Source organism: Ostrea edulis, chromosome 6 (genome assembly GCF_947568905.1).
Source record: "Ostrea edulis chromosome 6, xbOstEdul1.1, whole genome shotgun sequence".
Taxonomy (NCBI): domain Eukaryota; kingdom Metazoa; phylum Mollusca; class Bivalvia; order Ostreida; family Ostreidae; genus Ostrea; species Ostrea edulis.
The window spans coordinates 86,387,880-86,415,340 of NC_079169.1; the positions used below are offsets into that span (position 1 = coordinate 86,387,880).

A 27,461-nucleotide genomic window follows, 5' to 3' on the forward strand; every position below is an offset into this window, starting at 1 on the left:
TAGGGGAGTTTCCTAGGAGTTAATGTGAATTGGTTACCGGGGAGAAACCTTCTCTCAGCAGTGTGACTTACCCAAGGAATATTCTGGACATTCTTAATTAGTATGTGCAAGGGTGCAGCAATGAGAACAAACTACATTATTAGCGTTTATCATTTCATTTCTGTTAACTAAGCTTATTCAATCCACAAGAATTCGGAAGACATTCTCGTTAAAATCTATCACTGTATCACTCTTATGTTGAAATCAATGGCTCTCCCATAAAGCTTCTGAAGGTGATAACGACCGTCTACTGCGATCCATGCCACGTCTCTTTGGAACATAAGGTCTCGTTGATGTTGCACTGATAAAGACGCCTGTATCAGAAGGTATATACTTAAAGAGACGAAGTATTACTGCTAGACTGACTGTTATAGTCGTAAGCTGGCTAATGGCGATAAGGCCGTTCTGCGGGAGTGTTTCACTGTCTCTCTACTTTGACGATAAGCCGTGATATAACATATTGATTATCGACCAGATACATACCTGTCCGAACTTGGACTACATGTATGTGTAAGGTACAATGTAGAGATAAATTAAATCTATACTTAGAAGAAACAAACCCTTTACAAACTTTATAACTTTTCTCGACTGAAATGTATTCTTCGTATTTGCAATTGTCCTGCTAATCGTTTCCATTTGCTATTAGCAAGTGATCAAACCTGATTTATTGTGTTTGATGAGAATATGGGAAGCAAATCCTATTTAGTTCCATATCGCCTTTGTTCATCAGACTTGTTTAGATCCCAATATAAACCATGCTACTCTTTAATGTTGTGATGATCATTAGAAACAAACTTCTGCAACATCGACTTCCTTTCTCTCGCTTCCTTCTTGTAAAATCTTCCTTTTCTTTCATGAACTGTTTAAGTTTGAACTGCTATCGATTTTGAACTAAACTTCATTGATCAAAGAATTAGACCCGGATTTTTCATTGTTAGACATTGCGTTTGTGTCCTCTGTACTACCTCCATGAGACAGCATTTCCAACAGGCCGATATCAATCACACCAAAGGACGAACACGATACCGCATTTGCTTCATCGTAATGGATATTGAAAATTCAAACGACATATTTGTTTGAAAAGGCCATTTTTGTCAATTTGATCGAAATCATGAACATTCTTTGAAAAGGATTTTACAACTTCAATATCCTTAGTCAAATGGTAACGTGATACACATGGGTTTGGATTCAAGAGTTCTATTTCAAATCGACGGTGAATGCTCATTATAAGCTCTCATTATTTTTTCAGCATTAAAGGCTCTCACTATTTGTTCAGCATTGTAGGCTCTCACTATTTGTTCAGCATTATAGACTATCACTATTTGTTCAACATTATAGACTATCACTATTTGTTCAGGATTATAGACTATCACTATTTGTTCAGCATTGTAGGCTCTCACTATTTGTTCAGCATCGTAGACTATCACTATTTGTTCAGCATTATAGACTATCACTATTTGTTCAGCATTGTAGGCTCTCACTATTTGTTCAGCATTATAGACTATCACTATTTGTTCAGCATTATAGACTCTCACTATTTGTTCAGCATTATAGACTATCACTATGTGGTCAACATACATGTAAATGAATGCATCCTCCTGCTCGCACTAGATGTATCAACCTATCATTGGGTCACATGTTGTCTGACGTGTTTCATGCCGATTGTTAGGCCGTTCTTGGCACACTGATTTTGACTACGGATAACTCCGTTTACCTGATCAAGATATAGGGCTCATGGCGAGTGTGACCGGTCGACAAGGGATGCTTACTCCTCCTAGGCACCTGATCCCACCTCTGGTATATCCAGGGTTCCGTGTTTGCCCAACTCTCTGTTTTGCATTGGTTATATGAGGTATGAGATTGATCACTGTTCGTTATCTTCACCTTTCATGTATATGCTTTCTCATCTTTAGAAAATTATACAATGTTAGGTTGGAGTTGAATGTCACTTTGTAAATCTTTCACTCTTATATGAATCACCTGTTTCAGGTAATAGCTCACGATTTTTTACTTATGTTAAACGCAATGGGTCATATAACAGTAGGATTCCTTATCGTTCCAATGCCTAATGGCTACGGTACCAAACCTCGCTTTTAAAGAACCTGTGACTTTCACTTCAAAAGCTGAGCGCTCGACAAAGAAACAATTGCTACCAATCTTGACAATTGAAGACTGTTAGGAATTTACATAGTCAGCGTGTTCTTAATTCACCGCGGAGTGTGCGGATATGCTATACCACCCTATCTACTGGTATACTACTGGGTAATGGATGGAATAGCAACCTCTAGCATCTCCTGTATGAGCAAAACCTGCTCAGTCTGATAGAATTTACTTGGTAAATCATTCTTCCAGTGCCTTGGGGTATCTTTGGATAGAGAAAATGGGTGTTGAATTACCAATATGCATCTACAATAACCAGATACATGTACATACCAATTGGGACTGTTTTTTTTGCACGCTGATATTTCCTATGGATTATTCCGATCAAGATATTGGGCTCACAGCAGTTGTGACCGGTTGACTGGGGATGCTTATTTCTTCTTGGTACCTGATACCACCTCTGGTGTGTCAAAGGTTTGTACGAGTTTGCCATACACTGCGTTTTGTATTATTCGTAGGAGTTGTGAGATTGATCACTGTTCGTTATCTTCACCTTTTCATTGAAAACATAGTACAACAAAGATACATAAGTTGCATCACTTTAGTATCACTATATCAAAAATGAGTAGGGAGTTTATCTTTTGATATATTCGTCAATCTGCACGCGATGAATCATATGTAAGGGGATTCCTTTTAGTTCTAATTGTAAGTTTGTTTTGTGAACTGGTCACAGTGCCACAAACCGAGACTCATGTGATATTGGCGCAAAAGTCGATACTGAGGCACTTCTTCTCGAAAGTATCCAACCAGAGTTTCCTTAGACAGGTATTTTCCGTTTTAAAATAATTGGGTTCCATGAAGTGCCTATCTCCAGTGGCAGGCGATAAAGTAAAAACGGCAATGAGAAAGAAAACACCGAGGAAAGGGATTGTGCTTGCCCTTCTTTTAATTTCGTAATCGTTATAGGAATTATGAGATTGATCCCTGTTCGTTATACATGCATATTACGAAACAACCAGATTATGACCATCATGTCAGACTATAATATGTCGTGTTTAATGACGTTAGATCTGCAAATAAAACATGTAGTACATGTCCATTATAGACAGTCAATTTACTTATTTCATGACCTATGCTGAAAATGCCATGAGAAATTTCTTACAAGGAAGATATAAAGATGTCAAAATGTTCTTCCCTTCATGATTTGTACCAAACGTACGATTGAATTTGTTTGGTGTAATTGTCATGCTAGTTTAATTAAAGATGTAATATGTATATAAGGTAAATACTCTACGTAATATAGAACATATTTTGCTAAATAAACAATAAAGATAGATAATATGGGTTTCAACAAGTGTTTCACAAATTCTATGGTCGTTATAACCATCTTGTTTGCCAATACAACTTGGCATCGGAATAAATGCTATCTGACGTGTTTCATACTAATTGTTAGGCCGTTCTTGTCACACTAATTTTGACTACGGATAACTCCGTTTGCCTGATCAGGATATAGGGCTTACGGCGGGTATGACCGGTCGATAGGGGATGCCTACTCCTCCTAGGCACACGATTCCACCTTTGGTATGTTCAGGGGTCCGTGTTTGCCCAACTCTTAATTTTGTATTTCTTACACTACAGAGAGGTTGGTCACTATCATGAAAGTTGAAGACAACGAACAGTGATTAATCACAAAACTCATATAAGCAATACAAAATAGAGAGTTGGGCAAACACGGACCACTGGATATACCATAGGTGGGATCAAATATCGGCATGAAAAACATCAGACAGCATTTGACCCAGTGATAGGTTGTATTGGCAAACTATATCGTTATAACGACCATAGAATGTGCAAAATGCTGACTTTAAACGAGACTGTTGAAACCCCTGCACCATCAACTTGTTTATCAGTAGCCTACTTCGATTTAAAAACTGACCATACGCAGAACAAGCTCTTGCGTATCGAACCAGTTGAGAGAAATAAACACCATATGCAGGTGAGCATGTACAGTGTATATGAACAACATGTAATATAATATGGCAGCATATACATGTATCACGTATATATAAGTGAAAATATACAAATATTTTAGAAATGTTACATGTATTTCGGCGTGAGGAGCATGAAAAAAAAACCTCAAAGAGATTTTATTGTAAGCAAAATTATGTCAATTGGATCACAAGTCATCGTCAAGAGATGCATCCGCCAATACCAGGAATTTTGGATTGACTATAACAAGCAGTTGTAAACATACACCTATATGCATAATTATATGATTGAAGATTCAGCAGATTTCGTATTTAGATAACGCGACAAAGCATGAATCGCTCGATATATCACAATAATAAGTTCGAGTGGTTGAAATGACAAATTGCACAATAATATTTCCAAAAGAATCAATGAAGATATTATTTTCCAGATCTGTTAATTGCACACCATCATTTCTGTATTGTCTACGTCTCTGTCAGAATATCGGGGATTTAATAGAAGCATCATCACATTTATTTAAAAAGAAATGTACCAACATCACTGTTTATTCTAAATCTTCAGTATTCGACTGTCTCCAATGGTATATAGGATCATACAACATATGTGGTATCCTGAATATTTAGATACCCAATACAGTGTTTTAAGGGTTATCTATATCACCCTTAATGTTATCAAAATAGAAGGGACATTATTAGACTTCAACATACTGTCCTCCCTTAATATATCGTCCCCGTTATAATGCCACCTCCGCGTATTGCCTGAAATTCCTAAAAACTGACTTCTTCCCGGTTATGATGCCATCCTCGTTTAATGACACATGCCACTGATTGTCAAATTTTTATAGGATTTATCCTCGATAATAATGACAAATTGCAGTGCCGTGAAGTATGACAGTATGGACAAGGTATTCAGGTGGTCAATTTAGTTACAAATAATTGCTCTAGATTATGAAAGGTGAAGATAACTTACCTAAAAGTTAATACAGAATGGACCCCAAATAAATTTACAGAATTGAATTTCTTTTGACTGCTCAATGAATTGTGGTTAACGGTGAATTCGTGATATTGCATACCACCCTCGCTTTATTCCCAATTTGGGACTTGACCAAAAGCGGCAGTATATCAAGGGAGCACTGTACTTGATACATTAACGGCAAACTGACAACTCAACTGTATAACAAACGGGATGATTTCAGCTTCTCCATCGTCCACTTCCCATATTTATGTAGCAATATTCCATTATCACCTGCATATGGTGTTTATATATCTCAACTGATTCGATATGCAAGAGCTTGTTCTGCGTATGGTCAGTTTTTAAATCGAGATAAGCTACTGACAAACAAGTTGATGGTACAGGGATTTCAACAGTCTCGATTGAAGTCAGCATTTCGCAGATTCTATGGTCGTAAAAACGATCTCGTTCGTCAATACAACCTCGCATTGGGTCAAATGCTGTCTGACGTGTTTCATACCGATTGTTAAGCCGTTCTTGGCACACTGATTTTGACTACGGATACCTCCGTTTACCTGATCAGGATATGGGGCTCACGGCGGGTGTGACCGGTCAACAGGGGATGCTTACTCCTCCTAGGCACCTGATCCCACCTCTGGTGTGTCCAGGGGTCCGTGTTTGCCCAACTATCTATTTTGTATTGCTTGTAGGAGTTATGAGATTGATCACTGTTCGTTATCTTCACCTTGCATTTGATAACAATACCATTGTACCCGTCCATATAATGGCTAACTGCTTTACACCAAGGCCTGATTGATTTTGAGAGCAGTTTCTGTATTTTGTTGGCCACAATGAACAATAGAAGATGCAATGAATCTGAAAGTATCTAAGTATGAAATTCGAACCTAATACGATATTTTTTAAGTTTTAAACAAAGAAGAATTCCGTCTTCCCAAATTCAGACACCTCTTTCTAGTACAAATAAGATGCCCCTCCAATACGAAATGAGTGACACGTATATGAAGAATTAGGTACGTCTAAAAATTTAGATGAGTTATTCGACATGCAATTGAAAATTGATATTAGCTAACCTGTATTTGTATTCCATTTATTCGAAAGTTTCAACACAAAAAGAAACATCTCTTGCTGTGACTTTCAACACCATTTGTAGATACATCAGCGACATTTTATTTATTGACACTACTAGCTTTCATTCATATGTCGATTAGATATATCCCAGGGAACTCAAAATAAAAGACAACATCGTTTTCCACATCTGGTTCATATATTTGGATACAATTTGGATATATTATTGACCATAGTTATATGTTAAGAGCAAACTATCAACTCAATTCTATGACAAAACCTTGACATCAGCTCTTATCCTTGGACGAATTTGGCTCCACTTGTTTGGCACGCTGTTTTTGGCTATATTTAGATCTAAAACTTCATAGTTATTTCGGATTTCAAACATTTCGGTTGAGCATCACTGAAGAGACATTATTTGTCAATGCGCATCTGGTGCATCAAAATTGGTACCGTATTAAGTTTTACATCAGCTTCGCAATCATCAATTTCCCATATTCATGTTGGAATTCCCATGGACACGAATTGTGCTCCTTTGTTAGCTGATCTGTTTTTTATATTCTGATGAGGCAGAATTTATTCATAAGAATCTACATGAGAAGAAAAATTTTCATGCTCTGGCCTTCAACTCGATATTCAATAAATCGATGTGCAATTAAATATACATGTACCTGAATTTTCCTTTAAGAAATACAAACAATAGTATTCTACAATTTATTTGCATATTTGCATCATTAAAACAGAAACAAGGAAGAAGTAACATGAACACAAGAAATTCCCAACTTTTGGCTTATGATCGTATTTAACAATAATCTCTGAGGAAGTATTATACATTATATAGGTTTTCATCTTGGTAAATATTTCGGTGGAGTTCGGTGTCAATTCACTACGTTATAGCACCGTTTAAGTATTTGGGTGTTAATTGGTGCTAGGTCCCTAAAATGAAACAAAAACTCATAAAGGGTTCAGGTGTGTAGCCGTTTATATATTTTAGTTAATACACTATAACTTCACCGACACCATGAATTCTCGATTGGTCTATTGATCAACTGTTTTTACATGTATTTTTAAGCAATATAAAACAAAACTAAGTGATTTTAGTTTGCGGTTGATGCGTCTCGCGAAATTACGAGATATCAAATTCCACGCGTATATCTATGAATTTAAAATATTCCTGAACATTGAAACAACTGAAACATGTGTAGCATTAGCAATCTGCAATATTGACTGTTTGCTCTTCCTATGAATATGCCATCAGTAGTGAATTATTCCTCTTGTACTATTCTCAGATCTCAATGAACCCCTGATATCGGCAATTGAAATGGTTACTGACAGGAGGTCGGGCTTAAGTATTCGCTCCAAATCAACCTCCTTACAGATTTGTGTACAAGAAGTATTTGCAGAATTCGTACCTTGTATAAGCAATCAAATGTTAATTGACTATTCTTTTTCAAAACCCGACGCATAGGAACGTTCAAGTACCTACCTGTTTCTTTGTTTGAAATTAAAAGTTCTTCAACGGAACATCCCAACTGCATTTGCCCCAATTGGACAGAGGGCAATAACGTATTCCTGACAACATCAGTGGAGTTGTCTTTTGTAACAACATTGAACGGTTGATCTCTTTGGTAGAGACAGTCAAGTGCTCTAAACGTTTTCTTTGCACCAACAAGTGAATTTAAAACAGTGAATCACTGACCTGTCGACTCTCTTATGTGTTCTTGGGGATGAGTCTGGATTGACATCGTATGCATTTCTGGTGAGAAGACTTATCTTAAATTGTAGAAAAGAGCATCTACTGAGGGCAGAGGGAGTCCTAGTGATCCCAACTATAGCACCACCTTTCTTGCTTGTAGCGCTCAGCTATTCCTGACTTTGATCTGGATTTAATTGACTAAATCTCTTCACTACTGAATGTCCTTGCTGCAACACTTCTCGAGGCAAGTGGTGACAATCAGCAAAACACCATTTCACCTATGATACATTATATGTATTTAAAGAACCATGGAAGCATTGCACAGAACAAAATTAATATACATCTCACAAGTCTTCTCATTTCGATTTTGTAAACACGAAAAGAATGGGAAACAAGTCTATAAATGGCCACAAAAAAGCACATTTGGATTGTGCAAGGTGAAGATAACGAACAGTGTTCAATCTCATAACTCCGACAAGCAATACAAAATAGATAGTTGGGCAAACACGGACCCCTGGACACACCAGAGGTGGGATCAGGTGCCTAGGAGGAGTAAGCATCCCCTGTTGACCGGTCACACCCGTCGTGAGCCCTATGTCCTGATCAGGTAAATGGAGTTATACGCAGTCACAATCAGTGTACCAAGAACGGCTTAACAATCGGTATGAAACACGTCAGACAGCATTTGACCCAATGCGAGGTTGTATTGACGAACTAGATCGTTATAACGACCATAGAATTTGCGAAATGCTGACTTCAATCGAGACTGTTGAAATCCCTGTACCATCAACTTGTTTGTCAGTAGCTTACCTCGATTTAAAAACTTACTATACCCAGAACAAGCTCTTGCATATCGAATCAGTTGAGATATATAAACACCATATGCAGGTGATAATGGAATATTGCTACACAAATATGGGAAGTGGACGATGGAGAAGCTGAAATCATCCCGTTTGTCATACAGTTGAGTTGTCAGTTTGCCGTTAATGTCTACTTTCAATAAAATATCTAAGTATGAAGCAGAAGTGGATTTCATATTTTAAAATGAAATTTGATACAGCATTCTGTAGTTTCTCTAACCTAGAGCCAAATTCTATTTTCTCTTGTATAATGTCATTCAATATTCGTGAATGAGCCTTAGTTTTGTTAGCTACGTATAAAAAAAAAAAAACTGGGAAGCAGAATCTCTATAGGGATTTGGGCAGTGGTTTTATGGGTCCTAATTCCACAGCAACTATGCTTTCCTTCTAAAACAGTTTGAGCAGCAACAAGCACAAGCAATTCACATTCCAACCATAGTTCATACAAAACAATCACATGATGTAGAGACATTTCATAAAGTTGTTAGCAATAAAAACGCATCATATAGGTATTGACAAACATGTTGATGATACATGGCTTTCAACAGTCTCGATTAAAGTCAGCATTTCGCAAGTTTTATGGTCGTTATAACGATCTAGTACAACCTATCATTGGATCAAATGCTGTCTGACGTGTTTCCTACCGATTGCTAGACCGTTCTTGGTACACTGATTTTGACTACGAATAACTCCGCTTATTTGATCAGGATATAGGGCTTACGGCGGGTGTGATCGATCGACAGGGGATGCTTACTCCTCCTAGGCACCTGATTCCACTTCTGATTGTCTATAGGAGTTATGAGATTGATCACTGTTCGTTATCTTCACCTTTCATTTCGCATTCCGTAAGTCAACCCAACTTACAGAAAGGGTTGTAATGTTGAACAGCCTCTGTCGATTTTGTTTTGAACAAAACTAATAGTTCCTAATGTAAAACTTATACGGTACCAATTTTGATGCACCAGATGCGCATTTCGACAAATAATGTCTCTTCAGTGATGCTCAAGCCGAAATATTGAAAATTCGAAATAACAATAAACTTGTACGAACTAAAAAGAAAAACTACGTGACAAAGACTGTAGTCAAATTCATCTAAGGATCAGAGATATGCATGAGGGAGATAATCCTTAATTTTGAAATGAATTTCTAAATTTTATCACAGCAATTAAATATACACTGTACATCCGTATTTGCAAGCTAGTAACGAAGTACTTAGCTACTGGACTCTAAAGACGAATGTGACTTTCTTAAGAATGGGTCGGTGAGGAAGAGCGATTGTGAAAGGTAGAAGGCATTTCAGCTTCAATTATATTCAGACTTGGATTGTGTTTGAGGACACTGATTTTGTTTTTTGGTCTTCTTACAGAATACACTTCGTTATTTCCTATGAAAAATCTCTATTAACTGTTCTCTACTGCTCTATTTCTCCAATGCAATCGGTTTTTTACATCTTCAAAGTATTCACAATGTTTCGACTGACTGATTGTTTCTAACTATAAAATGTCTAGGGCTTTCTGTCGTGATGTTTCGTTTTCATATCAACGTTTAAGTCATGCTGAACACCCATCAATGTATTGTGTATCACTCTTCTATGTAATATATGTGATGATCAGAGAAAATTCAGATTAAAATGTTAAAACTCTTTTATACAATAAAAACCAAGAATCATCCAAACAAAATCAGTCTAGGCATATATACATGTATATAGAACGCAGTCACTGTAGCTCCTCACTTTTCTGTTAGAAGAAAGCTGTCAACAAGTTAGGTAAGACACGGATTAGGCTAAACAAGCTTTTTCCTCTCAATCTCGCTAATAATAAGGATAATCTTTTTAATTTTAAAAGATACATACTTACTTAAGTAAGTCAGCAACTGAATCAACAAGTACCCACCCCTTTAAGAATTTGTATTAGCTAAGAATTAATCATGATCATCTTTCAAAGTTGTAATAAGTGTTTTGTCAATTTTTCTCTATAACGGTACTCAGAAGTTATCAGGGCTTATTCCACGAATCAGAAGAAATCATTTTTTGAGCAGTAAACGCAACATAGATTGTGGATATTAGGTTTATTTCATTTAAATGTATTAGTTGTTCTTTTAATATTTTCGGTGACCGCTCGGTTACAAGCCACATTTAATGGTGGCAGTGGAGGGATAAACAAAAACACATATTGAAAAAAAAAAAAAAAAAAAAAAAAACCAAACCAAAAACAAATTGAAACCTGTTGAGTAACATAGAAATTTTGAGACAGTGAGCTGGTCGGAGGCGAAAGAGTGTTTTGAGCCTATTGTAAAAATTAAGACTGCAGAAAGTTTAATATGGGTGATATGAACCAGTCTGCATATGAGAAAACTATTGCTGATATGTAGACCCTGATAGCTCGTTTTGAGCTCGAAGGTGAAATTCTGAAGCAAGCTTGCCTTGAACACTCTACCCCAAAAGTGAGTAGTTTAAGAGCCTCTACTGACTCTGGGTTTGAATCGAAGAGATTATCAGAGTCGAGAGCAGATGAAATAAACTTCCGTCCTACTCAACTGACGGAGGTCAACAGAGTACATTTTCTGGAGGAAGACAAAACTGACGGGAAAAGACTATAAAGGTATCCCCAAAACATTTAGATGGGTGAAAGAAACTTGCCATAACCGAAGGGAAAAAAGGTCACATCGAAAAAGATTGCAGAACTCCAAAAAGAGATATAAATGATAGCAAAGAATCTGGGGGGAAATTAGAAGAGCATCCACAATCGTCAAAACAATTTACTAGTATATCGAAGAATCACAGGAAGAAGAGAGCTGCCCGAGTGGGAAAAGAAAGCAGAACCAATGATCCAGGATTTTTTTTTTTTTATAAAAGCTTCAATACATGCTGTTTTATATTCCAATGGAGCAGAATTTATTCAATAACTTCTACGTGAGAAGAAAACAATATCTTGCTATGGTCTTCAATTTGACATTTAGATATATCGACGATGTATTATTTATTAACAATAATAATTTCCATTCATATGTCGATTTGATATATCCCAGTGAACTCGAAATAAAAGACACCACAGAGTCGTCCACTTCTGCTTTATAATTAAATATTTTATTAAAAGTAGATATTGACGTCAAACTAACAACTCAACTTGATGACAAACGAGATGATTTCAACTTCTCCATCGTCAACTTCCCATAATTATGTAGCAATATTCCATTATCACCTGCATATGGTGTTTATATCTCTCAACTGCTTCGATACGCAGGAGCTTGTTCTGCGTATGGTCAGTTTTTAAATCGAAGCAGGCTACTGACAAACAAGTTGATGGTGCTGGGATTCCAACAGTTTCATTTAAAGTCAGCATTTTGCAAATTTTATGGTCGTTATAACGATCTAATTTGCCAATACAACCTACCATTGAGTCAAATGCTGTCCGACGTGTTTCATGCCGATTGTTAGGCCTTTATTGGCACACTGATTTTGACTACGGATAACTACGTTTACCTGATCAAGATATAGGGATCACGGCGGGTGTGACGGGTCGACAAGGGATGCTTACTCCTCCTAGGCACCTGAACCCACCTCTGGTATATCCAGGGGTCCGTGTTTGCCCAGCTCTCTATTTTGTATTGCTTATAGGAGTTATGAGATTGATCACTGTTCGTTATCTCACCTTTCATTGAAGTAAATGTCATATATACTGTATGCAACTTTTCTATTTTCACTTCGAGAAAAGAACATGGAACACGATTGAGAATTATGAATTGAAATCGGAGCAATTCGCTGCACTTCGTGGCTTCGTATGGATTAAAGTCGGAACAAGTCGCTGCACTTCTTGGCTTCGTATGAATTAGAGTCGGAACAAGTCGCTGCACTTCGTGGCTTCGTAGAGGCAAGAGACATTGTGCCTAATACCAATTGGCTATGGAAAAAGTATCATTTTACAGTTGATGCCATTGCTTTCTGATGACCCTATCGTCATCTTTATGAAATGTAGTTTGTGGGAATTCCCTATTCCACAATGTCTGCATGGGAGAGTTTGGTTTTTGTGCAAATGAACTCTGACGGAAGTTTGTAAAACACACTACATGACATGTATTGGATATTATGAGTTCAGGCACTAAACGTCGTTTTTGGAAGCAGTGGGGGGGAGGGGGGGGGGGGGGGCAAACGAAGACAAAAGTGGTCTTCACAAGTGTCTGAAAATTCTTACTTACCAAGAAAAGCAAACCCAAAATCGTGGAGGGTGGGGGTGACCTTCAGTATACTCAGTATAGTTCAACCTTGGATTTACACTACCATTTATCACTTTAACAAAAAGTAACCAGCTAAAATATTAAAGTTTGTATGCGAAAATGAGCTTTGTGTGTGATAATAAAGGTACGTCACATATGAAGCAAAGTGGTGGTGGTGGTGGTGGGTACCTTCCCCTGTGGATAGGTGCCTGAAGATTGATGCATATAATTTGAATATTTACTATAGCATTTGCAAGGAGGCTGGCGGTTGTTATAAGCAATGACTCGAGAAAATCTAATAAACTGAGTATATATCCAAAAACTGTACAGGAAATGCACGGTGCTGTGAAGTATCTTAAAGTCACCCTCCGCTACCAAGCATCAGGAATAATGACTCATGTTCTTGATACAAGGATATTCGCTCGCAACTTTCTGAATTATAATCTTTAAAACAGGCACTACAGATATTTCCGTATCAAATTTGCATTATATTTAGCCATAACTTTAAATTTTTATACAAAAGTTACCCATGTGAAAAATAATTTTCGTAACTTCTTTTTCTGCAGAGTTCCAAAATTTATCAGTTCCAATATCCCGTATTTAACTAAGAAAATTCGCCCACCAAATGATATTAACTACAATGACTAAGATTATTAATCTTTTCTTATAATTTAGAATGAATATCGTAAGTTTTTCCGTTCATGCTTAATGTGTTTAATTATCCCTTCAATACCAATGATTTAGTAAGAAGATCATTGAATCCAATTTTTCCAATAATTACTGCAAATACATTTAGCGAGCACGTCAATTTTGATTAAAAACATATCTTTGATCGCCTCGAATATTCTGATGCCGTACAATAATATATTACGGACATCAGAATCTAAGATCTGGTTTTAATCAGATCGGTGTATTAGCGACATCACAAATTTGGAGCGGATCTGGTTTCAATCGCATTGGCAAGCACGTCTTTTGCATACAGTTGATCTAGAAGTATGAGTATCCCTTATCGAGGTCTACGAATCTAATCCACTAAAACATCACTGTGAAACAGAGAGTAGTAATGCCTTGATAACTTTATTAGAAAACTTTGAATGTCAAAACCAAAATTATTTATAACATTCATTTATTATGTTAAAATAAATGGGGGATGAATGGGTGCAATTTTCAGAAAATGAATAGTACATGTCAATGGCATTTCCCTGGGTTTTGTAATAAAACCTCGTTCTCTGTTGAGTTTTACATGCGTTACATGCATGTTGCATGATGAATATAAACATGTATCGAGTTCATGTATCGAGTTCATTGAAGATTTTCCTAAGTGATTGTTAACTTCTGTCTTACTGGCCGCTGGTTGGTGCCTGCTAGCTTTAACATGGTGTTGTATTTGATAGATGCACGTACAGAGTGAAATAGGCGCGTTCAATTAATACGTATACTTGCTAATTTACATATACATTCCATTCCCGGCCCATCTATTTAGAATACAATACCTTCAAAGTGACGGAGCTAGATCTTCATTATAGTAAAGGGTGGTGTTACTATGAGTTCTCTACCTTTCCATATCATCAAATTAGTAAAGGGTGGTGTTACTATGAGTTCTCTACCTTTCCATATCATCAAGTTACAAGCAATGAATTATTTACATAAATCTCTCTCTCTCTCTCTCTCTCTCTCTCTCTCTCTCTCTCTCTCTCTCTGTAATATTAATTTTGAGCATTTCATATACATTTTTGTTTTTGAATTTTGTCGTGTTTCAATTGTCACGAGTATCTATATGATATGTCCATGGTGCAAATAAAGTTCCACAATGAAAACATATTCTCAGAAATAAAGTATGTTTCCCACACTCGTATTGTAGCTATTTATACATGCAGAAATTAGAAATATCTCATTTATATCAATTTATGTGATTACAGCCGATTGAAAATAAAACGCTCCGAGGACATGGAGCAGGTGCTCATGATTGTTGACCTTTGTTTATTCACATAGTTACCAGAGGCAACAACTCACGTAATATGTATACTACATGTATTCGAAGAGTCATAACGAAGGGAAAGTCTAATTCTAAAGGTGTCGTTGATCACTATCGATATTGCCTCTTTCACATATTTCTGAATTTCACATAAACTGAATTTTAGGTTTTTGCACATTTCTGAACAATAATGCGTTCATAGTAAATAACTGCTAAAACATACATACATGTATATATGACTGTTCACAAACACACAATCAAAAGACCCCTCCCCATCACAAACCCAGCACCATGGTGGAAGAGGTCTGACATTAACATTACATTTGGTCAAAATTACTGCTATTGCAACAAGTCGCCATTGCTATCTCAAGAAGTCGCTATTGCTATTTCAAAAAAGTCGCTATCGCTATCTCGAGAAGTCGTTGTTGCTATATCAACAAGTCGCTATTACTATTTCACCAAGTCACTACTGCTATCTCAACAAGTTAACATAACTTTCATACATGTGTAATGTCAGCTAGATAGCCATCGTGACTTCTAAGATATCGGTTCGGTATCTGGACAAAATCCCATTTACCAGGGTTCAGCTATAACTTTTACATGTAACAATGGTGGAAGAAATACATACAAGTATGTAAGGAGATTTACATATAAAAAAGTACAAGTTAAATTCATACCTACATATGTAGGACGCTACAGGTACATTTATATTTTACATCAATTGTTGTTTTGGATCCTTTATCAGTGAATCAAGCAGGAAAATGCTAATATTCACCTAGTTCTCCAGCATTGTTTTATTCGCTTGTTGTACAAAACATTTTATAGAATATCACGTTCAATGCATGGTATTTATATAAAATATCACGTTCAATGCATGGTATTTATATAGAATATCACGTTCAATGCATGGTATTTATATAGAATATCACGTTCAATGCATGATATTTATATAGAATATCACGTTCAATGCATGGTATTTACATTTTCAATGTTTTAGTCTTTGGTATCGTCACAAATTGTAATGACAGCCATTTCCTCATGAATGCACAACAGCTGTGAACAGTGAGCGGATGAATCTTACATCTATTTTTACGACAGGGAATTCCGACAGAAACGAAAGTAGAATGTAACTAGAAGAATTGCATTTCATTTTGGAAAATACATTTGTACATGAGGATATGAACTGCCACGCTTCACGCCCCCTACTATTCGCGGAGCTTTATGTACATATGTCGGCATGAGAGGATATGAACTGCCACGCTTCACGCCCCCTACTATTCGCGGAGCTTTATGTACATATGTCGGCATGAGAGGATATGAACTGCCACGCTTCACGCCCCCTACTATTCGCGGAGCTTTATGTACATATGTCGGCATGAGAGGATATGAACTGCCACGCTTCACGCCCCCTACTATTCGCGGAGCTTTATGTACATATGTCGGCATGAGAGGATATGAACTGCCACGCTTCACGCCCCCTACTATTCGCGGAGCTTTATGTACATATGTCGGCACGACGAGTCACAGTTCGTGTTCTCATGTATTTCCGAAAGGGGATATTTCTAAAATACCCAAGTCAGTGTTGACTTATTACTTGAAGTCGTAAATCCCAACATATTATTTTTCATGCCCTCAAACATATTACATATTCTCTGAAAATTGATTAAAAATACATAAGTAAAAAAAAAATACCAATAAGAGAACAGCAATCGTAAAGCAGAGAAAATGACAGAAAAGAAGAAAAGTATAATAATTGTTTATCATTGTTTGACACTTCGTATATACAGAGTAAATAACGGGCGACAATGATAGAAGCCAACAGATAATCGATTTAGGCTAGTGTTAAAAGGCGAGCTAGTTTCCAAACATCTTCATTGTACGAGTTGCAGCCTCTGTGCGCAGCTGTAAACGATGTACTTTTATCTGGTCATCAACGCTCTTGCAATCTTAACAAGTTTGGGTTGCGTGAAAACTAAAGTGCCTCTTCATGTGGGAGGAATACTGGGCTCTACTGGTGATAGTTGGTCGAAGTACGCGAACTTTTATAATATACTCTTTAAAGTGGCGTTTGACGAGATTAACAAGACAGACATTTTACCAAACCACGAACTAATATTTGTGTCGAAGAACTCTGAGGTAAGGACTTATTTGTTCTACAAAGTTTTGATTCATTTTCTAGTTTAAAAAATGAGTTTTCTAAAGTGAATAAAGTTTACACTGGATTGAATAGATCTATCACGTTTGGTTTTTACTCTGCAATAACAGTACGGAGTGGAGTTTGATATGTATTATATGAAATTATTAGTTTCTTTAAAATATTTTATTTTATAATACGCTTCATTGAAATGGTAAGTATAATACATGTTCGGTACTGATTACAAATACACCTGTATTCCTATTTTGATATATACGGTGTCTTATGTCAAAGCGTTGTGGCAACACAATATAGCAAGGGGTTATAGTTATTGACTGGGCCCGAAGGCAACAGTACACCGATCCACAGCCGAAGCGTAAACTCCGCCCACCATACATGTAGTTACGTCATAGCAAAAACCGAAACTCGAACAAAAAAGTAAACAATGGCGTCGATTGCAAACGTTTCGAGACAATCCTGGTTGAAATTTTGTTAGATTACTTGTGTCACCGAATCATTCTATGTAAAGGAGAGGAGTTAATATTTCGAATTCATGGTTATTCATTTGCTTTCAAATAATTCCATTCCATTGCCAAAATCGTAGAAATCGCAACGAAATGTGGACTTAGGCCGGGGATCCTCATGTTGTAATGTTTATGTCATTGACGACAGTCAATGTTCTTGTCAAGCAGGGTATTAAGATTTGCTTTCTTGGGGATATATATTACTCCATATTACATTTCTTGTTCAGTCGTTGGATTAAAATTTGATAAACATCGTAATGATCAGCTAAAACTTCGATGAATCAACCATTTACAGACTGAAGACTTGTAAAGATATAAATGTACCCGCTTCTCTTCTTTTGAATAATTAGATTTACGCACAATTGTAGTAGTTCAATGATAAATTACAATTCCTATCTGTATCCTGCTATACAGTATAATTATACTTGCATATGAATAATTTGATTTTGTTTCATGAATAAACTCTCTGTAACACGTGCTAATGGATCCGCCACTGGTGAACATTTTAATCTAATGGAGGTTCTTACAAAGCTTTCATTCACTTGTTGGTCCCATCAGTTGTACAAGCCAAGAGGTTCCAAATTTTACTCGAGTCCGCGTCATCCCCGGTATTTTCAAAGTCCAAACCAACTCCCTGGAAGAAGAAAACTGTTTCTGTGCTCAAATAAAATCAAGCAAAACCACCAATGCCATTCATTAGCAATTCCATTTATTTAGATACGTGTAGTAGCAAAATAATGGTTACAATCATAACGATCATCACAGGTGTGGAACCCTTGAACTTACAGATGGTTACGAAATTTATTCCTGATGCATACTCCGAGGAAACTCGATCCACTGTCATATTTACTTCATTAGCATGTTGGTTTACAACAATCCATTTGTGGAGATTTATGCTTCAATCATCATGTCTGTATAGCCTCTTCATACATGTACGCATCAATATAAACTAAATTAATTCAGATGCCTTTTGAAAAATTCTGTGGGGATCCGGGTTAGAATAGGTCCTCAGAATCCCTGCTTGTCGTAAAAGGCGACTAAATGAGACCACAAAAAACCGAGGCTCCGAGTCACAGCAGTTGTGGAACGATAAAGATCCCTCCGTGTTCAAAGGCTGTAAACATGTGCCAAGCATATGTTTAAATTTTACAGCACTTCACCGGCAATGTTGACGTCTCCATATGAGTGAGAAATTCTTGAGAGTGACGTTAAACAAAATACAATCAACTAACTAACCTTTTGAAAAAAGACCCCATTAAATTGAAATTTTTCATTATTTCATATTTTGTGAATTTTTCTCAAAATTTATGATATAATATGAACAAAATTAATATTCAACATAGTTATAGTAACATAAGTTCACAATTTAGTGTCAAGTTTTGCTATTGCGTCATTGTGCTAATAATGACGTCACTGATTAATGACATTGTGTCTAATAATGACGTCACCGCTTCATGACATTGTGTCTGATACTTAAGGACATTGTGTTTGATGATGACGTCACTATCTAATGACATTGTCTGATAATGGCATCACTGTTTCATGACATTGTGTCATATGATGACAGTTTTTAGCAGTCACTGCTTAATGCCGTTGCGCATGACTGTTGGCTGTCACTGATAACTGCGAGCTGTTTGACAGTAATTAAATAACGCGGGTGACACTGATTCCGGAATGATTCTCTTGTTTTCCACCGTGTCCTTCTTTGTGTGTGTGTTCCTATTACGAACACTGTATGAAATACCGTTGACGCTACATGTACATGTAACTATAACGAAGAGGTACATCACATGTTTACCGATGGTCAATTTCACTCCCTTTTCCATCTCTGCCACGTATGACCCAGAATTTGAACTTAGTACAGGGAACCAGTTATGGATTTTCTCAGCTTTTACTGGACACCTTCGTTATATACAAAATCATTTCATTGTATAAAAGAAACCTTAGTTTTACCGATATCCCAGAGTCTTCTGAACATATGATTCTAGCAGCACTTTCTATGTACACTAGTTTAATACTTGTCACCCAGTGTATCAAGACCTCAGAGTATGCTGTGTGGTTTTTAATTGTTTGTAGTTTTCTATCAGTGCATGACAAAGGAAAGTCCGACCGAAATACCGAAATAAACCCTCTTTTTCTTGTTAAACAAAATCAATATACCTGCATTATATAAATAAAGTTTTATAATTCCACGAACATGTTCCATGCTACACTATGCCATGCTCTTTGATGTACCTGTAGCACTGATCACGCTCGCCGTTGCTTAACTTGCGTGATCAAGATAGGGACTCTACTACATCACTAGAAAAAAGCTAGCTCACTAGCGAAACAGTATAAGTTCCCTCTGTACTGGTCGCTAGAGTACATTTACTACTCTGCACATCTCACAAATTCTGTAACCATAACGTTCTTAGCTTTTGTGTATCACAAATGACTAGGTGGAGAAGGAAATTTGTATTTCTTCTAATTTTAGTACCTATATTGTTTATTCCATTGAATTTCCATAAATAACATTTACTGGACAATTAGATTGGAAATGATTTACATATGCATACATGTATATAGTATTATAGATTATTTTAATCATGATGCTATATTGTTGATCCGTATTTTCCCAGCCAAGAATTTCACGCTTTTCCTTAACATACATGTATCTGAATTCAAAACCTCTATCTTCCTAAAACAAATAATGAACAACAACAAAATAAATAAATGATTTAGAAGACCTAAAACCCGCACGTAAAAGGAATAGCTTGATCTTGTTTGACCAACAAAAGATATTCCAGAAATTATGTAACAGCCACCAATTATGTCTGTATAAATATGTCAGCGCTGCTTCTCCTCAACATTACATTCACGCAGTAAGTGTAATAGTGGAAATTATATTGCCATACCGTTACAATTTACCTTAATCATGTCACGTCTTGTGACTGTCTGTGATCAAAGTTACTCTTTTAAACCATTCTCGAGTTAATGGTCTTGACGAATCTGTTTTCATAGTCAATCAATGTCCGGCGGACATTCATCATAAATGTGTAATTGTTTTATGGAACTGATGTGGTATGGGTCATTAAACGGACATATCACATTGATGTACAAATAAAATGTCAATTGCGTTAAAGGTTCTATCTAAATTAACTGGGTTTATTAAAAAGATTGCTTTATTTGTCTACATGTAAGACAAAAGTACAGAAGCTGCCACACAAGAGATTTGTTGACGACTATAGATTCTGTTTGGTCTCAACAATTTGTCCCAGAAGGTCCATGCCAGTCTTGAAAACCATTCAGCTGGCTAAAAATAGACACAGGAAAACTTACAACTAACTGGAAAGACGACTTCTGTTATATGCAGTACCCTGTCTTTGTACGTCTGTAATTTTCCCCTGAATTATAAATATAGTTTGTACGTCTGTAATTCTCCACTGGATTATAAATATAGTTTGTACGTCTGTAATTCTCCAATGGATTATAAATGTAGTTTGTACGTCTGTAATTCTCCACTGGGTTATAAATGTAGTTTGTACGTCTGCAATATACCCAGTATGATCATGCGTTAAACTTCACTGTACCCCACCCGTACTATGGTTTGAGCAAAGAACTAGGTACGATATATAGCTTAAAAGACCTAATCTCCAAATATGGACACTATTGTACCAAAATATAGATATAAGTATGGTACTTCATAAAATAATGTAGTGTAATATTCAAATATGTGTGCAGTGGAATAATCCTGCGTTTTGTAGTCGTGGGCCTGCAGGTGTGTCTATGTGAGGTAGGCCTGCAGGTGTGTCTATGTGAGACAAAGTTATTTTGGTTGTGAATTCCAAGTTTTGGAACTATGCCATTCTATGCTTGTGAATGAAAACGCAATATATCAAGGATTTATTTCTTTCATTTTATTTTACATTCATGGAAACATAAACTGACTGTTTGTCAAAAGTTAGTACGATAGGGAACCAGTCAAATATTTGTAAACAAACACACGAGGCATAAGAAGTTTATTCATAATACTTTCTGCTACGTTTGTTTAATCATGAAAGTGAAAAAAAGTATTAATATTATATATAGTGTACGTTGGTTACAGACATATACTTATTATATATAGTGTACGTTGGTTACAGACATATACTTATTATATATAGTGTACGTTGGTTACAGACATATACTTCAGTGCCGATCATAAAGACATTATCGATCTGACTTAATTTTCGGCTGTCTGCATTGAACATAAATGTTGTTAATTGTAAACCTATATATTCAAAAGAAAAGAAAAATAAATACTGATAAGGACTATATTAAAGATGTAAAACATTCTTATTATCGTGTCCCGTGAGGATCCGGGTAAGAGTAGGTCCTCAGTAACCCTTGCTTGTCGTAAGAGGCGACTAAATGGGGCGGTCCTTCCGATGAGACCGCAGAAACCGAGGTCCCGTGTCACAGCAGGTGTGGCACAATAAAGATCCCTCCCTGCCCAAGGCCGTAAGCGCTGAGCATAGGCCTAAATTTTGCAGCTCTTCGCCAGCAGTGTTGACGTCCCCATATGAGTGAAAGATTCTCGGGAGGGATGTTAAACAATATTTAATCAATCAATCTTATTATCGTATACTTTTGTAAACATATTCTTCTATACTGAATCGGGAAGCCTGTACGTCCACACCTTCTTACTGTTTACGAGTGAAAAAAATTCACTTACATGTGCACACATGCCGATGTGTCGTGTGTTAATTACAGCCTCATTTTCTTATCAAAATGATAAAAGATTTAATTATATAACGTGTTGAAACTTGCTCAAAATATAATATTTTTCTTACTTGGTCTGCCTCATGACTACAAGTTAAATAGAACTGCATCCCCTGTTACGTGGGCTACATGAGTTTTACATTTTTATGGCAAAATTTGCCTCCAAAATGTGAATTTCTGGTAAATATGGTGGGATTAACTATTACGTATGTTGCTTAGCAAGGCTTTTAAAGGTTCTATTTATAGATTTATTGTTCACACTTTACATCTACTTTGCGATTATGCTAGTATCTATTCAAAGTAAACAACATGAAAAATGTAGGAAATTTAGGCTTTTGTACCATTACAACCGTACCTACACTGTAGTTCTTTGAATCTGTGAATCTGTACAGTTGATTGTTGATTCACACTAGCCTGAGGTCATTTCTTGAACATACTTGAAACTTCATTACTGACTTACTTAAGAGGGGAGAAGGGTGCTGCTCCTAAAATTTTCAAAGTTTGATGCAATACGGAATGTCGGAACCATTATTTCGTCTCCAATTCCGTCGGGGTTTTGATATTTAGTATGCCCAACGAGATCACGTCTTCTGCGTTAACTTGTGCAACTTTCAGTAGACAAGCACTTAGTTATTTATGATTAGTATAAGATGTAGTGAGTTCAGCATAGTTTAGCATTATTTTTGAAAGTTAAGGGGTGGCGAACAAACAGAAGAAAGGTGTCATTATATTTGTAGAGAAAAAAAATCTTAGCAAGAAAAGCAGTTCTGTCCAAACCCCAAAATCGTAAACTCAAAGGGGGAGGGGGTTTCCTTCAGTACATGTATGAGTTCAATACATCGGCTCAACCTTGTATTTCTACTACCTTTCATCGCAACTATAACAAGTGACTAATAACAAGTGTTGTATGTGATAATAACGTAATAAGTATGTCACGCGTCAAGAAAACGGGAAGGGGGGGGGGGGGGTGTTACATGTTGCTACGTGTTTGGAGATCGATGCATAAATTGTGATTATATATATCATTTCATAGCGGTCAGTTGTTTTAATGAATCGAGAAAATAAATCTCATGAAGTAAATATCCACATATGTATATACGTGCATACGGTAGAGGAAATAATTTCTTTTGTGTCATCTCCGCTACCAAACATCGGAAATTTAATCCAATAACTCATGTTTTTGTTACTATGGCGTTCACTAGCAACATTCTGAAAAATAACCTTCAAACTAGGCAGATATGTTTGTATTAGGAATGAGTCGTTTTTAACCATCAAAAGTTGCCCAAATTTTCCAAACTTCTTTTTCTGAAGAGTTCCAAAGTTTTCTAGTTCCGATATCCCGTATTATGTGTCCTTTATCAGAAGACATTTTTTAAAATTCACAATTTTTATGAAGTTCATGTTCGGCTTGGGGCAATTTATGGAGTGGAGCGGAGTGGAATCGTGGAGTGGAGTCAATCAATAAAATATTCATGTTTATCATGTATAAAATATACATTTACAAACCACAACACAGGACTTTGATATAGAAATGCATACAAATAAAATAATAAAAAAAACATGCATTACTGAATACAGAAACTAGTTATATATTTATTTATAACATATTTTATAAACCAGTATACTTTCAAAAAAATTGAGAAAATACACGTAAAAACAATTTTATATTTAATGGAAAAAAAACCCAACACATACTTAATGCTCTTCATTTTTATTTCATAATTTACCCTCCCCCTCATAAATAAATAAATACAGTGTACATAACTAGCCAAACAAAGAAGATGAATGGAAATAAAAGTTCATGTTTCTCCCTTGGATGAAGGGGCTTTGACAGATGTGTATGCAACACACCTATTTGTACCGGATGAGGGTGTTGAGTTACATTACTCTAAAATAAAGAGTGACAGTTGGGGGATAGTAAAGTTATGAAGCACAGAGACTCCTCTCCATGACTCCACGACTCCACTTCGCTCCACTCCATAAATTACCCCAAGCCGAAAGAACATGAATAATTAGAATCAATTCTTCGGAATAGAGCATTTAAAAATATTATCAAAATCGTATCACTTCTTTAATCTCACTGTTTATAAACCGGTTTAGGTTTTATTCTGTTGAAAATGAAACGGAACATTAAAAACAGCGATTGGATTGTAGAAAATGTTTCAGCATTAGACTGTCTGGCTAGTGAAAAATCTTGAATCAATAGGCTGCTTGGATTTAAAATATTTACGATAGGGTTTTCCTGCATTTGAGTCTGATTTGTGTTTGTCATTCAACCATAGCACCTCTGTGTTTTAATTATAAATTCATCCTGATGAATTCTGTTTCCAATGTTTATGTTTTGATTAAGGGATATTAAAAACAAAAATTCAGAATGACATAGTACTTGTACCTAGCAATGACGTGTCACAGAATGATTTCGTGTTTCGTGAAGGTTAATGATGACATCAGTTTATTTTTTCATGAAGAAATTGAATATCTCTACATACTGAATAGGCTGACTAAAATTTGTGTCAATTCCCAATTAACATTTTATCAAATATATAAATCAATAAATTTTTGCAAGTCTGTCTATAAAAAACAGATAAAAAAAACCAACAACAAAAAACCCGATGTTAGACACGGAGCCAGCAGTTCTATCAAACATGACATCCCAAATTAGACTGCAGCATGTGTATTGAATTGCTATTAGTTTCACAACAGATGTCATTATCAAATTACAATAAAACACGGAAATTTCCGGGAGCCTCATCCCCTGGTTCTATTAAGGTTTCGCCCTGAGCCGACATGCGGCCTTCAGTCTCAACATTTTTGTTATACGCCCTAAACTGAAATCCTGGATCCTCCCATGTTCATGTTGGCTTCCCCGATGCTTTTATTGCTTCCTGAGAAGAATTCACAATACACTTTATCTTTCTTCCCATATTTTTGTCATTTGATCTTTCTTGGAAGGCAATTTGGTCCTTCATTTGAACAGACTGGAATCCGTTTTACCCAAGAGTGCTTTATGTGTCAAGTATGGTTAGTTCAAAGTTCTTGAAAAGAAAATAAGAAAAGCTGATGACACGCAGACGTGCTGACTAACCGATTTACATCAACTCGGGTGAGCTAAAAAGGTTATATGTCGAAACACGGTAGCATTTACTTTATGAAAAAGATTAGTGCATGTACGATTATTTACCAGTTAATAGTATTGCTTTAGATATTGATGTTTTTCAAGTCTGATCCTTTTTTTTAATAGTAAGGGTTTTCAGTAGTTAAATATATGTAATGTAAATTTTGCTGGTGTTATTTTTATAATACGTAATGATATGTTCAATGTGTAAAAATAACGATATATATATATATATATATATATATATATATATATATATATATATATATATCATGCAATCATTGCAATATCTATTACCTTATAGAAATTATGCTGAATTCAGTTTTTTGACATTGTGTGTAAAACATAAAACGTCCATAGGCGTAGCTTGGGTTCGAATATTACCGAGGCAGGGGGTCTGGGGGTTTTAACAACGTAAAAGGTGTGGGTTTTTTTTTTACCGAGGCAGCTGCCTCGGTTGCCTCAATGGAAGCTACGCCACTGACGTCTGGATGTTTTGTTTCTTTTTGTATGTTTGCAGGAATTACTCTTACACTGACACATTTTTATACTGGGAAGTTCATGATAAGCAATTGCTTTGGGAAACTGTGGAAATAAACATATAATAAACAGGAACTTAATTGTTCTTTATCTAAACAATAAAATGCTTTCTCTGTTGCTGTATTGGGTGATGAAGGTAGCGAACATTGCAGAAAACAATCATAACCCGCGTAATTTTTTTTCTGCACTGTTAATTTATATATAAAAATATAAACTAGATTTAAGTACTTAAATATATCGTTGACCATGTCGTTACTTTAAACGGAACAGCCAATGTACCCTTTGACCTTGACGACGCCCCATATTTGGTAATGATTACGCGGACAGATGGTAACAAAAAATTTGATCGAACTGGTTTGCAAGAAATACAATGTATAAGAGAATAGATTCAGTGAATGCAAATATTTGAAAATGATATATACATGTATTTCATTTGGGGTTCTGTATTTGTAAATGGAGTTTACTAGTATTTCACTTGTGGTGCTGTATTTGTAAATGGAGTTTACTAGTATTTCACTTGTGGTGCTGTATTTGTAAATGGAGTTTACTAGTATTTTACTTGCGGTGCTGTATTTGTAAATGGAGTTTACTAGTATTTTACTTGCGGTGCTGTATTTGTAAATGGAGTTTACTAGTATTTTACTTGCGATGCTGTATTTGTAAATGGAGTTTACTAGTATTTTACTTGTGGTACTGTATTTGTAAATGGAGTTTACTAGTATTTTACTTGTGGTGCTGTATTTGTAAATGGAGTTTACTGGTATTTTACTTGCGGTGCTGTATTTGTAAATGGAGTTTACTAGTATTTTACTTGCGATGCTGTATTTGTAAATGGAGTTTACAGGTATTTTACTTGCGGTGCTGTATTTGTAAATGGAGTTTACTAGTATTTTACTTGCGGTGCTGTATTTGTAAATGGAGTTTACTGGTATTTTACTTGCGGTGCTGTATTTGTAAATGGAGTTTACTGGTATTTTACTTGCGGTGCTGTATTTGTAAATGGAGTTTACTGGTATTTTACTTGCGGTGCTGTATTTGTAAATGGAGTTTACTGGTATTTTACTTTGTAAATTGTATTCATCACTTGTGGTTGCTTTATTTAAAAATTGTATTCAATCCACTTGCGAGACAAGATTTTGAATATTTTCACGAAGGCATCGAACTTGTGAATTGGTTTGGTGCCACTCTTAGAATGATATCTATAATGATATACGAAATGTGTTATACTTCGTGCATATCTTCTCTTTACAACAATTACCCCATCGCACAAGTATGATACTGCAGCACTGCTTGTCTACCGATTAAATGTAGTATGCGGCGTTTCAAGGCCGCTCAATGACAACCATGCAAAAAACTAAATTGCATGTCTGCTTTTAGGCTAGGTATGTTTAGATATGTCCAATCATTCAATCTTCTTTTTTAGTTTCTTGAAATCATGATATTTTAATAGTGTTGATATGTGATGAAGATATTATGTATTGGCGATTATACTTATCACCT

The 27,461-nt window shown here is 36.0% G+C and overlaps 1 protein-coding gene across 1 annotated transcript in view; it reads left to right on the top strand.

Moving 5' to 3' along the window:
• The first annotated feature begins 16,781 nt into the window (after window positions 1-16,781).
• LOC125646667 (gamma-aminobutyric acid type B receptor subunit 2-like) overlaps window positions 16,782-27,461 on the top strand; it is an 89,697-nt gene continuing 79,017 nt past the window's right edge. The window contains exon 1 of the mRNA XM_048873155.2: window positions 16,782-17,044. Within this exon, the coding sequence (XP_048729112.2) occupies window positions 16,820-17,044 (225 nt within the window). The 5' untranslated portion in view covers window positions 16,782-16,819. The remainder of the gene's footprint in view (window positions 17,045-27,461) is intronic.